This window comes from Mustela erminea, chromosome 19 (genome assembly GCF_009829155.1).
Source record: "Mustela erminea isolate mMusErm1 chromosome 19, mMusErm1.Pri, whole genome shotgun sequence".
NCBI lineage: Eukaryota > Metazoa > Chordata > Mammalia > Carnivora > Mustelidae > Mustela > Mustela erminea.
Window position 1 is genome coordinate 58,965,580 of NC_045632.1, and position 15,405 is coordinate 58,980,984.

At 67.4% G+C, this 15,405-nt stretch overlaps 1 protein-coding gene across 1 annotated transcript in view; it reads left to right on the forward strand.

Annotated features, from left to right (window-relative positions):
• Positions 1–15,405, forward strand: part of JPH3 (junctophilin 3) — a 73,547-nt gene that overhangs the window by 51,192 nt on the left and 6,950 nt on the right. The window contains exons 3-4 of the mRNA XM_032324948.1: positions 12,232–12,356; positions 14,281–15,176. Coding sequence (XP_032180839.1) covers positions 12,232–12,356; positions 14,281–15,176 — 1,021 coding nt within the window. The remainder of the gene's footprint in view (positions 1–12,231; positions 12,357–14,280; positions 15,177–15,405) is intronic.

Consider the following 15,405-nt stretch of genomic DNA (forward strand, 5'->3'; position numbering starts at 1 on the left):
ATCAGGTGTGAGGGACTTGCCAGGAGACAGAGGGGCCAGGGGGCGAATCTTGGCCCTTCGTGAGTCAGAGACAGCATGACGTCACCAGAGGGCGGCGAGGCGGTCATGGGGTGGGATCGGGGCACGAGGACGGTGCCCTTGCAGCCCCACGCCCACAGCGGCCCCGCTCTGGGGGCTCAGGGCCCGGCTGCCCATCCTGAAATCCCAGCCTCGGCGTCCGGGTCGTGTAAATGTGGCCTGGGGGAACCACAGGTCGCAGTCGTGGAATCTCGGCTCCCGTGGGACAGGAGCTTGACTGCCAGCCCTGGCCCCGCAGTGGTGACCAGGTCGTGTGGGTGAGGGAGCCCTCGTTCTACCACTGCCCTCGGGGGCCCTGTGCACTCGGGGTCACCGTGAGCCGATGGGGTCACAGCATGTTTGGGGGTCCCATCAGACAGTGGCACGTTGGAGCGAGGAGCCTTGCCTTCCCCCTCGTCTGTCTACCGGAGGCCGGAGCGCAGACCCCAGGACGGGGAGTGACTGCACGGGCCCCCGGCAGGGACGTCCGGGCATGATTCCCTTTGCTGCCCTGTTGACTTGGCCCTGCCGGACGCTGTACGTGGCCCCAGACCGAACTGAGCTGAGCCCCCCACCGCGGTGCTGCCGGCCAGGGTTCCTGGGGAGCGCACCCTTCCTCCCGACCCGCCGAGGCCAGTGGTCCTGGGGCCCAGACGTCGTGGCCAAACGGAAACATGCCCGAGCGTGATTTCAAAGAGCGGGTTTCGGGCGGGGCCTTAGGTCAGCAAACCACAGAGGACCAGCATGAGCTTCTCCAGCTGGGTTTAGGGTAAATCTGGTCTGTGGGGGAGGCTGCTCCCAGGCTGGCCTTCTGTGCCTAAGGAGGAAGACGACCCCACCACGTGTGTTAGCTCGTCACGCGTTCGGGATATGCCCGTGCCCAGCCCCCCCCCTCCCCCCACCCCCCTGCCTCCCCAGCTCCCTGCTCTCCCAGCCCTGGCCCCTGGCCCCACACCCCCTCCCCCCTCCCCCCCTGCCCGCACATCCCCCGGCCCCCCACCCACACGAAGGCCTCCCCTGCGCCCCAGCCCCGTCCGGCACCGACGGTCACAGGCAGAGGTGGCCCGTCCCGCAGTGGAACCGCAGCGCCCGAATTAGCCGTCTTTCCACTTGCTCAGTGGGGATGTAGGCTACTCGCAGGGTGGCGGTTCGCGCACTATTCCTGGCGTGCGGGGGCTCGGGTGTGGGGTGCGGGAGGAGAAGAGGGGGCGCTCGGTCTAAACATAGACCACAGCCGGGGGGCGGCGAGGCCGTGGGGAGAAGGGCGTGATGCTGGAGAATCCGCTCCCAGGGAGAGGAGAGGCGCTGGGGGTTGCCATGGCAACTGAGACGAGCCCCCCCCCCAGGCATTCTGGCAGCGCGTCCCCCTGCAGGGGCCAGCGAGCCCGAGCCCCGGGGTGGGGGGCACCTCCCTGGAGGAGCCTCAGTGTTCCCGCCTGTGAAATGGGGGATCGCCTCCCTCTGTCTTCGTGAACGAGGAGAAACCCAGCCTCGCGCTCAGTAACAAAAGTGCAGATTAGAACGAGGCTGAATCACCATCCGCTTGGGGAGGGTTTTTAAAAACACGGACCATCCCCGATTAGAGCAGATGTGCGCAGACAGGCCACCTCGAAGACAGATGTGCGTGTGTGCGAACCAGACGGCAGGACAGCGGTGCGTGAAAACAGAGCCGAGAGCGGCCTCCGGGCCCGTCGGCGGGCCAGGCGCGGTTTATTTCGGGGAAACAAAAATCCATTAAAAGGAACAAGCGAGCTCTGTGTTAGCTGGTGTGGGATAATCTCCAAGACACAGCGTTGGGGTAAAAAAAAAAAAAAACAAAACCCAACGGCAGAAAGGCGAGAGGCAGAGCCGCGCGCGGAGTGCGGACATCTGGGTCCAAAGTCTGCAGTACGCGGGGGCTGCGCACAGTCCGGGACGCACTGGGGCAAACATGACGAGGGGGAAACTCGCGTAGACGCTGGTGCCGTTGAGGGTCCGGAGACGAGACGCGCCTTCGAGGACGTGGACCTGGAGGTGAACGGGAGCCCGCGGGGCAGAGCGCGGCCTTCTGGGGGACACTGACGAGCTGCACAGTCGGGAGGGGGGACTTACACTCACCGTCTACACCGGGAAAGGATTGCTTAAAGAATCCATCTTGTTTTTGTACATTTAGAAATGTGCATATCCAGCCTCAAAGCCTGACGTGGAAGGTTTCAGACCCGCAGGCTTGAGGGCTGTTTCCGTCACCCCCTCCCGCCTCCACGGCAGAGGCTGCTGCCTCCCCACCACGTCCCTGTTTTCGGATTCTCTGTCGCTGCTCACTCCCTGCTCCTGGGCCTTTGCACTCGCTCTGCCTTTGTCTCGGAACTCTTCGCCGGGCCCACCCCTCCTCGTCTCCACCGCAGGGATGCCTGTGCCCCCTCCGCAGCCACTGTTAATACATTAGCCGTCCGCCGTCAGACGTGCCACCCCCTCAGGGCAGGACCTGCCTTGTGCTTTGGGTCCCCACGACCAGCATGTGGCCGATGAGTGCGCCTGGTGGGGTGGCTGGTGGCTCCCTCACCCACGCTGCTGTGGGGTGCTTCTGTGTCCGGGGTGAGTGTTAACCCCCTTCTGCCTTCCGAGCTCTTCTGGGAGGGTGGTTTTCTGGAGTTTTATCTGCTTTTATGGCTAAGAGTCGCTTTGACCTCAAACAGGAGCTCTGACGACGCCGGGTGGAAGGCGACCGGGGTGCTGCGGGACAGCGGGGCGGGGGGCTCTCCAAGGCGGCACCACGGCCCCAGGCCTCGTCCCCGGCTCCTGCCTGCGAAAAGCACTTTCGACACAGCCACCAAAGCCAGAGCCGCGGAGCAGGTGCCGGAGCTGGGGCGGGAGGGGCCGGGAGCGAGGGCTGACGGGCCTGAGCTTTCTCGCAGGGGCGAGGCTATAAAATTAGCTTATGGTGACGGCTTCACAGCTCCACGCTCACTGAACACACGGAACGGCTCCCTTCGAACAGGAGGGCGTTGCGGTCTACGAACTGTATCTTGATAAACTGCTTAGAAATGAAGCCCACGAAGTCGCCACTAGCGGGAAGCGGTGGGCTGGGTACGGTGAGCGCGGTCGCTCCTCCCGCTCTGGAGAGACCCCCCCCCGCCCGCCGGGACCCTAGTGCACCCACTCTGCAGTAAATGCAGGCTCACGGCAGCCCGACCTGGCCCCGATGAAGTCGTGGGGGGGGTGGCGCACTGCCCCCCGTGGTTCCTGATCCTAGAACGTGATCCTAGGAAAGGTGGGGGCTGTTTGTGGAAGGGGGGGGTCAGGGCCACTTCCTGGGGTGAATCTGGGGGGGACGGAGGGTCCTGTCGGGCAGAGCCCTCACGCCCTGTCGCAGGTGGGGCGCTGGACCTCAGAAGACCTGCCCAGCGCAGCCTCAGACTGGCCTTGTCTGGAAGGAGGTAGCGTGTCACTGAGGACCTGGAGATGAGGTCCTCCTGGATGACGCGGGCCTACATGCAGCAACGAGCGTCCTGAGAACGGGAGAGACAGGGAAGCCGGACACAGAGATCAGGGTGGCATGTGCGCCAGCCAAGGAGCACAGGGGACGGCGGGGACACCGTGCTGGGGGCCTGGTGGGGGCTGCTCCTCCCTGGAGCCCTCTGGGAGCCCAGCCCTGCGATCGTGGCTTCCAGCCCCAGAGCTGGGAGAGGACACGGCTTTGTCGTTACTGTGGCCCCGGGACACTGGCACAGCCCCAAGCCCCCCCGGGCACAGTCTCCGTGTCAGGCACTGGCCGTTTCTGGGCTGGTGTGCAGAGTGCTGGCGGCTGCCGGTCCCTCTGTGATGGCATCTCTGTGACCCCTGCCGGCGTCCTGCTGCCTTTGTGACTCAGCCTCCCTCGACCCCACCGGTGCATGGGGCAGCATGTCCTTCCTTAGCTTGGGGTTTTTTTTTTTTTTTTGACAATTTTTAATAGGAAAAAAATGGGGGTAGGGAGAGACATGGTAGAGGAAAGAGAAGCCCGCTGCTGTGTTTGATCTGGAATGTTCTCTGGCTTCCTGGCCAGCTGACCACAGGACATGACGACATGGCATGTAGGACAAATGCAGAAGGTCCGTGGTGACCTGTCCCCTGGGCTGCACACAAGGGGTCAGGCACCCAGCTCTCCGGAGAGCCCCAGGCTTGCAGGACTGTCCCCCCAGCAGCGTTCAGCAGCCCTGCCTGGGCAGAGCATGTGGCCGGCCTGGGGAAGCGCAGGGCCCCCCCAGGGGAAGCCCAGACTTGGGGAAGCCCAGACTTGGCATCAACCTGGTGGCTCAGCTCCATCCCGGGACTGGTTCCCGCCACAGCCCCTGCCTGCACGAGCGCCCCCTGCCTTCCGCCCAGGCGGGGCGCCTGCCTTCACCTCCCCCGCGGCCCCCCGCTGCACCCCTGTCCCAGGGGGCAGGTCCCAGGAACTGTGAGGCCCAGCTGGGAGGGCCCTGACCACACACGCTGGCCGGCATCTTGCATTCTCTGTCTCTGAGAAGCCCCCGGCCCCGCTGGCTTTGAGGCCCCGCGGCGCTGGCTCCTCCCATGCCCCCACGGGTGGCCTCATCAGGGCTGCAGTCTGGTGGCGGGCTGGGGGGGGTCACCCCTGAGTTGTCAGGGCCTGGTGGGCCTGAAAATTGACCCTTCTGTGGCCCCCAGGGACAGGTGGCAGGTCCGGGGACCTCGCAGCAGGCGGCTCCCCCTCCCGCAGGCCCGTCCCTTTCTGGTGGGGGCAGGTCCGGGGTGGGGGGGCGAGTGGTCCCTTCAGACGGGCATGTGTGCGGTCTGCGGCGCGGTCAGGGCCATCGGGCGGGCACAGCGGCAGGGGCGGCTCGTGGTTCTCAGCTCGTCAGCTGACAGATGGCGGCCCGGGGCGGCTGGGGACAGAGAGCGGGATCCTGGGCCGTGGCCGGAGACCCCCGGAAGCGAGGCAGAGATCACGGAGTGCCGTCCACGCTGGAGGGCGTGTGGGAGCGGCCTCCAGCCCAAGGACTCGTCCAGTGTCTGGGCTGCTTTCAGCATGGGTGCCCGTGTGCTCCCCGAAATCAGCCTCGGGGTCCTGGCAAGAAGGCATGTTCTGGTTGCAAACAGGAGGACCAGCCTGGGACCCAGCCCAGGATCACCAGAGCCAGGAACTGGGGCCTCACTGTCTGCCACGGCCAGGGCAGCTCTTTCTGACACCCTCTCCCTGCCCGCTTCGTGGGTGGCCCGACCCCTGGTAGTAGGTAGGGTCAGCTCTGGGCCTAGGGGTCTGCGGGCCTGCCCGGGGCCTGCTCCCCCAGCTTGGGGTCTGGGGCAGCGGGGGACAAGGGCTGACTCGCAGCCGCAGCCCCCTTCCCCATGATGTGCGTCCCTGAGTCCCCAGACTGGTGGGCCTGGCTCGAACCAAAGGCCCGAGTGTGACTCGGGGACCAGTGAAGGCTGACAAGGAAGAGTTGGGGCACCGCAGGGGTCATGCGTGGGAAGAAACCACACGCCTTGTCAGCTCTGGCAGTGTCCCCGAGCGCCACGGCCGGGGCAGCTAAGCAGACCGTGTCGCCTCGGGTCCCGGGGGGCGGACACCTGAGGGCCGTGTGGGCAGCTCGGCTCCTCCTGAGGCCACTCTCCCGGGCGTGTGTATGTGCTGGTGTCCGCTCCCTGGGCAGGGGGCTGACAGCCATGTCTTCACGCCATGTCCTCCCGAACGTGGTCACACGCACTGGTTCCCGGGTTAGGACCCAGTGTGTCTCCTGGGGACGCCACTCAGCCCTTAGCCGATGCACATGTCCTCTGTGGGGCTGAGCACCTCCCGGGCCCGAGAAGGACAGAAGCTGCACGTCCGCGCCGGGAGGGAAGCCCGCCGTGCCTGCGGGGGCTGCAGGAGAGCGGCTTTGTCACACGGGGTCTGAAGCGGACCTGCTTCCCCGGGCGCCCCACGGGCAGGCCTCCGCGCCACAGCCCGTCTGTTCCCGCCGCCACCTGGGCACCCCTGTGCTCCAGGGCCGGGGACACAGCCGAGTGGGGGGGGCAAGACCTCGAGCCAGGGGCACGTGGCAGGCCGGGGGACGGACCCCACGGCACGTGGGACTATGCGGCTGTTCAGAAACATCAGGCCCCTCCTTAAAAATGCAGACCCCCCCCCCCACCGTCCGTGCCCTGGTCTCTGCCACCTGGGGCCCAGCGCACCTTCTCTCTGTGTAGGGCCACATGGACAGCTGGGGCCTTGGGTCGGGGGACAGGTGACAGTGCACAGAGCCCGAACGCACCAGAGGCCACAACCCCAGACCCTGGGCAGTGGCACACGCAGGGGGGACCCTGAGTGGCACCCAACGTGGACAGGAGTGCTGAGGGAACATGCGGGAACGGGATTCTCCGTAGACGGAACGCTGCTCCCTATGGGCCAGCCCCTAGCGTGTCCATTCGCGGACCGGGACGCTTGTGGTGACCTATTAGTCGCCACGAGCTCGTAGGAACGGGGCTCAGGGCACCAGCAGGCGGCCTGGGGAGGAGGGATCTGGCATGACTGTGAAGTGATCATTCCACGTTGCTTATCCCCGGACCCCAGCTTTGCTCCGGGTCCTGCCCCAGAGACGCTCGTCCTTCCCTGAGCCCAGCGCGGCAGACCTCAGACTCGGATGCTGGCCTGTCACGGACGCGGTCACTGAAAGGGGCCCATGTCGGAAGGCCGAGGGGGGGGGAGGAGGGGTCGGCAGGTGGGGGTGACTGCTGACGGGGTCGGGGGTCTGGAGGAGCTGCAGATGGTCAAGAATTCAAATTCGCAGGGACGGCCGCAGAGCTCTGGGGACATGCTAGAAGGCCCTGCTTTGTACAAAGGTGACCCGTGTGGTGTGTGGTGGCAGAGACGGCGCGGGCAGCAGTGATCGTGGCTGGGTGCCATCTCCGACGTGACCTGTCCGAGGTCGCCTGTCGGGAGCTGGGGGCCCCACCTTGTGGGCTCCAGGGCGGGGCTGGTGTCGTCTCTGTCCACACAGGGATGTCCCGCACGTGGCCCCGAGCGGGAGGGGCCGGTGCCCTGGTGTCAGGGAGGTGTCCTCCGCACGGAGGCCTGAGTCCCTGCGGGGTCCCCACGGGCGAGGAGGGACTGGGCAGCTCAGGGTCTCGCTAGCACCTGACGCGTTTGGAGCCTTCCTAAAGGTGCCCGCGGCGTCTCCCCTCGTGAAAGACGAGCTCACACGTGGGTCAAGGAACGTGTGTGTCTCACTCCCTCTGGCCAAAGCCCTCCAGTAGCACCCCCAGGACCTGCCCCTGGCCTGACAGTGTCCTGGGACGGCGCTAGCCAAGGACAAAACCAAGGGACGTCTACTCTCCAGCTCTGACCCGATGCCCCGTGTCCCTCTGCAGGCTGGAGGGGAGGGTCCTTCCTGGCTCCTCGGCACCGGCCGGCCCCATCCGTCCCCCATCCTCCCGTGGCCTCCTGCACTAGGGCTGTGTCCCCCCTTACAGGGACTCCGTGCATGGGACGTAGGGCTCTGTAACCCGGGAGGACCTCCTGGAACTAAAGACACCGGCGAAGACCGTATTTCCGGAGTCTCAGAGACCCGTGGCGTGTTGTTGAGCTGGAGAACTAGGATCGTCGGGCGAGACCACCAAAGCGTGTGGAAGCCCAGATGGCTGTGCTCAGTGTCCCCATCCCCCTCAGTGTCCGGGATGGGACAGGGAGCCCCTGCGGGACACGAGGCAGGCGTCCTGGGGCGATGCGGAAGGCCCCTGACCCCTGGTCAAGGGCTGGGGAGGGGAGAGCCCCTGTAGCGCGGCCCCCTCAGCCCCCGTCTGTGCACCAGCGAAGACCTCCCCCAGGGCCCCTCGTTCCCCACCGAGGCCCACTTTAGCTCCCCAGTTACCAGCACTGGTGACAGCTAGGTGCCCCGCGGTGACCCCGTGGGGACGCGAGATAGTACCCGTGAGGACACCTGCCCTCAGGGAGTGACAAGGGACAGCGGACTGGGAAGAAAACCACATTCTGAACTGCGGGGGGAGGGTCTGGCACGGCTCGAGACCCAAGAGTGGGGGAGCCCGCGCTGGGTCACACGCCCCACTGGTCTGGGCTGGGACGGTGCTGGGGCGCAGGACACCCTCAACCCAGGGCAGGGCTGTGGACCGCTGGCCGGCTGTGTATCAGGTGCGGAGGGTCGGAACGTGGGGACCATCCAGGAGGAGGGGCTGGAGGCGGAGCAGCGGCCAGGCACGGGGGCAGCGGGCCCCGGTCAGGCGGTCATCTAGGGCGTCCAGCTTCTGGCGCGGGTTCTCAGCGCGAGGTCCCGGGAGCGCCAGCAGCATCACGTGGGAGAACCGGGAACGCAGACTTCCGGGCCAGCCAAGAGAGCGGGCGGGGGGCGGGCTGGGGACAGGGTCCAGCACAGGGGCCAGTGGGGGAACTGGGGACAGGGTCCAGCACAGGGGCCAGCGGGGGAACTGGGGACAGGGGGTGGACACGGGCAGGTCACCCTATGTCCTGTCCTGGGTTCCCACCGTGGTTGACGTGTGGGAGGGAGCCCGGGGCCGCGGCTTCCTGCCCGCCACGCCTCAGGGTCCCCGCAGGGGTTGTCAGGCTCAGGCCCCCCCCCCCGCCCCACTCCCCCGGAGAGCCCGAGTCCCGTTCAGCCCTTGGGAGGTGCCGTGAGGTTTCCTTCCCTATTAAACGCGCTCTCCTTGATTCGGGTTTATTTTAGGATTGGCACAGACAGTCCTTCCCTATGTGTGAGCGTGTGTATGTAAACACACGTACGATGTTGGTGAATTAACGTCTGGGGTACTTTACGAAGCGAAGATGTGGAAACCAAACAGCGGCCACTCCGGGAGCCCGCTTGCCGTGGGAGGGTCTGTGTGGGATTAGGGCGCCGTAGCCCACCACGTGGCCTAGAGGATGGCCACGGTGCCCACGGTACAGTCTGAAGGCAGGGACCTGGTGGTCGCCGTCCACCGGGACCCGGGCCCCACCAGCGAGGCGCAGACTCTCCGTGGCAGCAGCCAGGTCTCCCCAGGGGAGGGCGGGAGTAAGGAAAGGGGTTGGGAGCCCAGGGACTGTTTGCTGGGTTTGGGACAGAAACAGAGACCCCCTCCCATGAGAGGCTGCCACGGCCGACCCATGTGTCAGGCCCTGGAGGGGTGGCCCCGGTGTAGCCACGCACGCCCTCAGGGCCGCATGGGCAGAAACGCTTCCGGCCCGACAGCTGGGGCGACTCAGGCGGGGTCCTGTGAGGGGGGGTGCCTGTAGGACAGACGTGGGGGGGGCCGCAGGACAGACGCACGCTCACGCTGCTCCTCGGGACGAGAAACCCCGAACTCGCCGCTTTAACCGACACCGAGCCTCACGCGTGTCCTCCTGCAACTCCATTCTCTGGGCAGCCGTGTCCGCGCCCGTCCGCGGGCTGTGGCTCCGAAGGGCTGAGCTCTGCTCCGACAGCCGCCCGTGCTGCCCTCACCCACGCCGCATTTCCGCACGTGGCCACACTCTGCCCGCGTCTCTGGGTCGAGCGCGCTGTGGGTACGCACCGGCCCGCGTTCACCTGGTCGGCGGTGTAATTAGGAAGGGGCGAGCCGTCGGGAGCGGGCACGATCCCACGTTCCCACGCTCCCGGGGAGGGGTCTGCCCTGAGCCATTCAAGCTGAACTTGAAGGAACCACGGCGGAAGTGCTGGGCCCTGTGCCAGACCCTCGATGCTGGTCTTCGGGTTGCTGTCCCTGAACTCACCCTGCACGGCCCCAGCAGCCAGCATCGAGGGCTGTGAGGCCGAGAAGGAGCTTTCAGGCCCAGAGCCTGGCCGTCGCTCTTCTGCCCCAGGCTGGTGTCTCACGTGTGCCCTGAAGGGCATCCATGACGTTCCCCTGCTTGGCCTGGCCTCCAGGGAGCCTGAGCCCTCCGGCACGCCGTGCGCCAGACCCTGCTTGGCGTCCCCTTCATCCGGTCTGCTGGTGAGCGAGCCCGCTGGGTGCGGGACCCCGCGTCCGCTCGCCGGCCCCCTCGGTGGCTGCGTTCGCGGCCCGCACGACTCCTTCTGCATTCCAGCGAGGATGGGAACGCGCTGCGTGCCCGAGGGACGGGCCTTCCCAGACCTGGTGCGTGAAGGTGTCCAGGGGGCTAGGGTGGTCGTCGGCCGCTCGGGTCCCTACAGATGTGCGTGCCGGCCAGCCAAGTATCGCCGGTCCTAGGACGGGGGCACCAGTGTTGCCGCAGCCACGTGCCGCCAGGCCCCGCGACCAGGGCCGGTGCTTGGTCAACACCCAGTGGCCGCAGAGAAGCAGAGTAGCCCCTATGCTGGGGCAAGGTGGGAGTTGGGGGGGCGCTGCTCCAGGGCCAGGCCTCCTGCTGGGGCTGGAAACACTTGCACAGCCTGGGAACGTGCATGTGCCCCTGGCACACTTCTCTGTGTGTGACCTTCAGCGAGAACCGGCTGGGCAGGGAAGTCAGAGCAGGCCTGCCTGAGGGCTGTAGGGCGGGGCGGGGGGGTCAGTGGAGATGCAGGGCGGGGGCGCGGAAGCCATTCTAGAAGGAGCGCCGTGTGGGTACGTGCCGTGAAGACTCCAGAAACCACTGCTCTGGGGGTTAGCTGGGTCACCCGCTGGGCACGTGGGTTACTGCTTGACAACAGGGTCACTGTGGCAGAGCCCGCCAACCCACGGGGCATTCCGGGTGATCTGCTCCGTTTCCCAGAGCCCCACTCCACCACTGCGCTCGTCTGGGCTCGCGCCGAGAGGACCCCTCCTCGCCGGGCCGGCGGCTGGGCCTCGCTTGTGCGTCTGTTCAGGCCGCGGGTCACAGTCTGGTGAAGGCCGTGGACGTGGCTGGGGAGGGACGCCAGGGCCCAGGCCCAGGACCACAGCCTAGGACCACAGCCCAGAGGCTGGGCAGGCAGGGGCGGAAGTGGCTTCTCCGGGGCTCCTGGCAACCCCTGGCGCGCAGGGAGGGTCCAGGCAGCGGTGACCACTTATCACGTGATCTGTCCTTGTGACACGCGGCCCCTCTCAGGGACAGACTGTGGCACATGGGTCTCTCCGGGGTTGGGAGGCGGCGCTCTGGAGCCAGGGTGCCGGGCCAGTAAGAGGCAGCAGCTCTAGCCCCGTCCCACCGAAGGGGGTGGGTCTCATGTGGTCCTGCAAGGGACACCATGGGGTCGTCCTGCTGGCAGGTGCAAGGCAGCGTCCTCGCTGGGGGGTGGCGTCCTTGGGGCAGGCGTCCGCGGGGCGGGGCTGCTGGCACGTGCGGAGTCGTCTCCGGGTCGTGCCTGAGCTTAGCGACTCGAGGCCCCACACGTGAGGTCAGTGCCGCTGACATCCGTGGGACCAAGGGGGGAAACCGAGTCACAGAGAAGCATGTCTGCTCCGTAGGGCAGTCACCCTGAGTTAAGAGCCAGTGGGAGCTGGGCCTCCTCTCTGGGCAAGCCCATGGGACACGGACGTGATTCCTCTCGGCATCGGGAGGCCGTGCTTCGTGCGGACTTGGAGAAAGCTCCCTGGCTCTGTGCTGGTCTCCTCCACAAGTACGGGGCCTGTGCCAGCAGCTTCCACAAGTGCTGGGGACGGGCAAGAGGGACCAGCCACAGCATGTCAGCCCTGCACCCCGGCATCCTTCCCCAGGGCCCCAACGGGGCCACGTGAAGGGCAGGGGGGCAGAGGCACTGGGTGGCCCCGGCGGCTGCTGGGCTGACGCTGTCCTGGGAGGCAGGTCTGGCTCTGACACGGTGTCCAGCACGGCCAGCCGGTGCCCGCCCTGGGCCCGGGCAAGGTGCCTTCTGTTCCTTATGCCCTTGGACCTTCAGACAGCCGACTGGTCCGGGCATCTAGCCTGCCCCATTCCTGCTCCAGAGCCCGGCCAGCCACTTGCTCACCCCACACGTGGGGCCGGGCACAGCTGCCCCCCCGCTCCTCCTTCCCGGGCGGAGCAGCATCAAGCTCCCGCTTGTGTCCGGACGCTCAGCGATGAGGCGGCTGTGGGTTCAGTTCTCTGGCGTGTGGACATGACCCGGGGGGGAGGGAAGCTCCTTCAACAGCACCTGCGGCTCGCCCGGGCACAGACGTCCGTCCTCGGCCAGGCCCTGCCCTCGCTAGGGTGTGCCCTGTGCCCCGAGGCACTGGCAGGCCCCCGGGCGGGCTACCCGCTGGGCGGCAGGTGGGCCGCAGAGAAGAAAGCCAGCGGCCCTCCGCCAGGCTTCCGCCGCCCTGACCGCCCGCCCTGCCTCCCCCTGCCAGGACTTCCCACTCCCGGGCCAAGGCTGAGGCGGCCCTCACCGCAGCACAGAAGGCCCAGGAGGAGGCGCGCGTCGCCAGAATCACTGCCAGAGAGTTCTCGCCCTCCTTCCGGCCCCGGGAAAACGGTGAGTGCACGTCTGCCCGGGGGGGCGCCTCCCTCCGGCGCCCGCGGAGCCGCGAGGCCGCAGCAGCTCGGACCCCCGCGCCCCACACTCTGCACTGCTCCTACTCTCCGGGGGACTCTCCGGGGGACCCTCCGCACACTCTCCCGGCCCTTTCCGCTCCCGTGGCCCTAGAGCTTTCTACTGAACCACTCTGTCCCGTCAGGGGTCTCCAGCCTGCTGAGGAACTGGGGCTTCCGTTTTTCCACTGCGTGACCGTCGCAGGGGACATGTGATGGCTGGCCGGGAGGGACAGCGCGGCTCTTCCCCAGGGAGGCGCTCCCGCCGGGCCCCCTGCAAGAGCTAGCCGCCCCCGGAACAGCGGCCAGACCCACGACCCTTCTTCCCTCGGGAGCCCCGGCAGCCCCGACACAAGCAGGGCCAGCCAGGAGGCCTGCGGCAGGGTTAGTGACGACCAGAGGCCGGGGAGCCCCTCGGGCAGGACTTGCCGCCCGTCACCCCCTCCCCTGCCGCCCGCTCATCCCCAGCAGGGAGCTTCCTCCACTCCTGGAGGCTCCAGAGCAAGGACAGGTCGGGGCCCAGAGGAGAGAAGCCGCTGTTCCCAGACCACCCCAGGCTCTCCTGGAGCCCACGGCTCTAGGCCTCGCTGGGATGGGTTCTGGCCTTCTGGGCAGCCCAGAGACGCCAGGCCTGCTTTCAGGAGGCGGGAGGACCTGAGTGGCCTTGGACCTGCCCAGAACCCACGACAGGGCACAGGTGTTGGGAGTCCCACTGCCATCGCCGCCCCGTTTACCCTGGTCATGACGGTGACAGCCCCAGGAAGGGCTTGTGATCAGGAACGGGTCTGGGCTGAGCATCAGCTCCCGGCTGGTGGCGCTGGCCGTCGAGGTGCTGGCGCCGAACAGGAGGGCACAGGCCTCCCGCAGTGTGCGGAGTCCACACGGCAGTTGGACCGGTCACCCCCTGGCCTGCCCATGGGGCATGTGGTGTCTGGGGGTGCCCTGGCCCCGAGGACGTCGCCAGCACAAGTAGAACAGGTCAGGGCCATGATCTTTGGCCTCCTGTGGTCGGGCACCCAGTGCCTCTGACCCTGTGCTTGAAGGGGGTGCACTGCCACCCCAGCGTCCTGGCCCTCACATGCCGGATGAAGTGTGCAAGGACTAGGGGGCGGGGGGGGCTGACCATTTGGCCCATCACTCACCAGTCTCGAGAGCCCCACTCCCCGGGGCCCATGGGCCTCCCTGTCACCCTTCCACGAGCAGCCAGGCGCCCGAAGCTGGGGCTTGTGCTGCTCACGGTCCCGTCTCGGAACCCCCAGACGCAAGAGGGGGACCCTGGGGCTGCCACGTGCCCGGCGGCAACAGCACCACGTGCTTCTCCCTGCCGGGACCGTGGGGCCCGGGGCCCCTGCAGCCCTTCCTGCCCCAGCTCGAAGCCCCAGCAGAGAAGTGGAGAGGGAGACCACCCCTGTTCTACACACGGCCCCCGGGGAGGCCCCGAGACCCTGCTGAAGGCTGCCCGACCCCAGAGGCTTCCTTCCACTTTCTGGAGGGAACTGGGTGGGGGACGGGGGACCCGAGAGCAGGGACCAGTCCAGCGCACGCACTTGCATGTTGAGGCCCGGGTCTCCCATGTAGCCGGGGAGAGGGGTGGGCAGCCCAGAGCCTCTGTTCACTGCTGCCCCTGGGGAACTGGTCACCCTCCAAGTGCCCTTCGGGTGGGAGGCTTGGGGTTCTACGCAAAGGGTTCTGGGAACCACCGTGCCTGCACCCCACGGGTGAACGGCGAGCGCCCTGGCCTTGGCCACTGCCCTCCAGGGCCCAGGCCCAGTCCTGGTCTCCTGCGCTCCTCTGGTAAGATCAGGCCTCCTACGACACAGAGGGTCTGAGTAACCCGACCTCTGTGTGCTTCCTGCCCCTCCATAAAGGGCTCGAGTACCAGCGGCCGAAGCACCCAATTTCCAGCAGTGACATCGAGGTGGCCTCCACGGGGACGCCCCTGCAGCAGGAGAGCCCCGAGCTGTACCGCAAAGGCACCACCCCCTCGGACCTGACCCCCGACGACAGCCCCCTGCAGAGCTTCCCCGCCAGCCCCACGGCCACCCCGCCCCCGGCCCCTGCCTCACGGAACAAGGTTGCCCACTTCTCCCGGCAGGTCTCGGTGGACGAGGAGCGAGACGGGGACATCCAGATGCTCCTGGAGGGCCGGGGCGGGGACTACGCCCGCAACAGCTGGGGCGAGGAGGCCGGCGGCTCCAGGGGCATCCGCGGCAGCGCCCTCCGGAGCGGCCAGCCCGCGGACGACATCCGCTGCCGGGGCTCGGGCCACAAGCAGCCCGGCAACCCCAAGTGCCGGGAGCGACGGACGGAGTCACCCCCGACGTTCTCCTGGACTTCGCACCACCGGGCCAGCAACCCCGGCTCTGGGGGCGCCAAGCTGCTGGAGCTGGATGAGGAGAAGCTGAGCAACTACGAGATGGAGATGAAGCCGCTGCTGAGGGTGGACGCGCACGCGCAGGAGGCCCACCCCCAGAAGAGACGCTACAGCAAGGGGGCGGCCTGCCGGGGCCTGGGGGAGGACCACCGTGCCGACGACCGGGGCTTCGGGGCACAGAGACTGCGGTCCAAGTCCCAGAACAAGGACAGTGCCCGGCCGGCGCCCTGCGCGGAGCCCGCGGTGCAGAGGCTGGAGAGCCTGCGGCTGGGGGACCGCGCTGAGCCCCGGCTGCTGCGCTGGGACTTGGCCTTCTCCCCGCCTCAGAAGTCCTCACCGGTGGCGCTGGAGTCGGACGAGGAGAACGGGGACGAGCTCAAGGCCGGCACGGTAAGTGGTCGCCGGCCGCTGGCGAGGGGGTGGCAACTTCTTCCCGAGGAAAGGGACCCTCCCCCTAGGAAGCCTCTATGGGGGACAGAGTCCCCCTTCCTTTAGAACCAAGAGAGGGTCACTCCCAGGCTTGACCCTAGCAGTGAACGCACTTGGACCATTCTGGACGCTCCCAAAAGAAATTGGGCCATAGCAGGACCGTCCTCCCCCGCCCGGGGCCCAGGAGGGT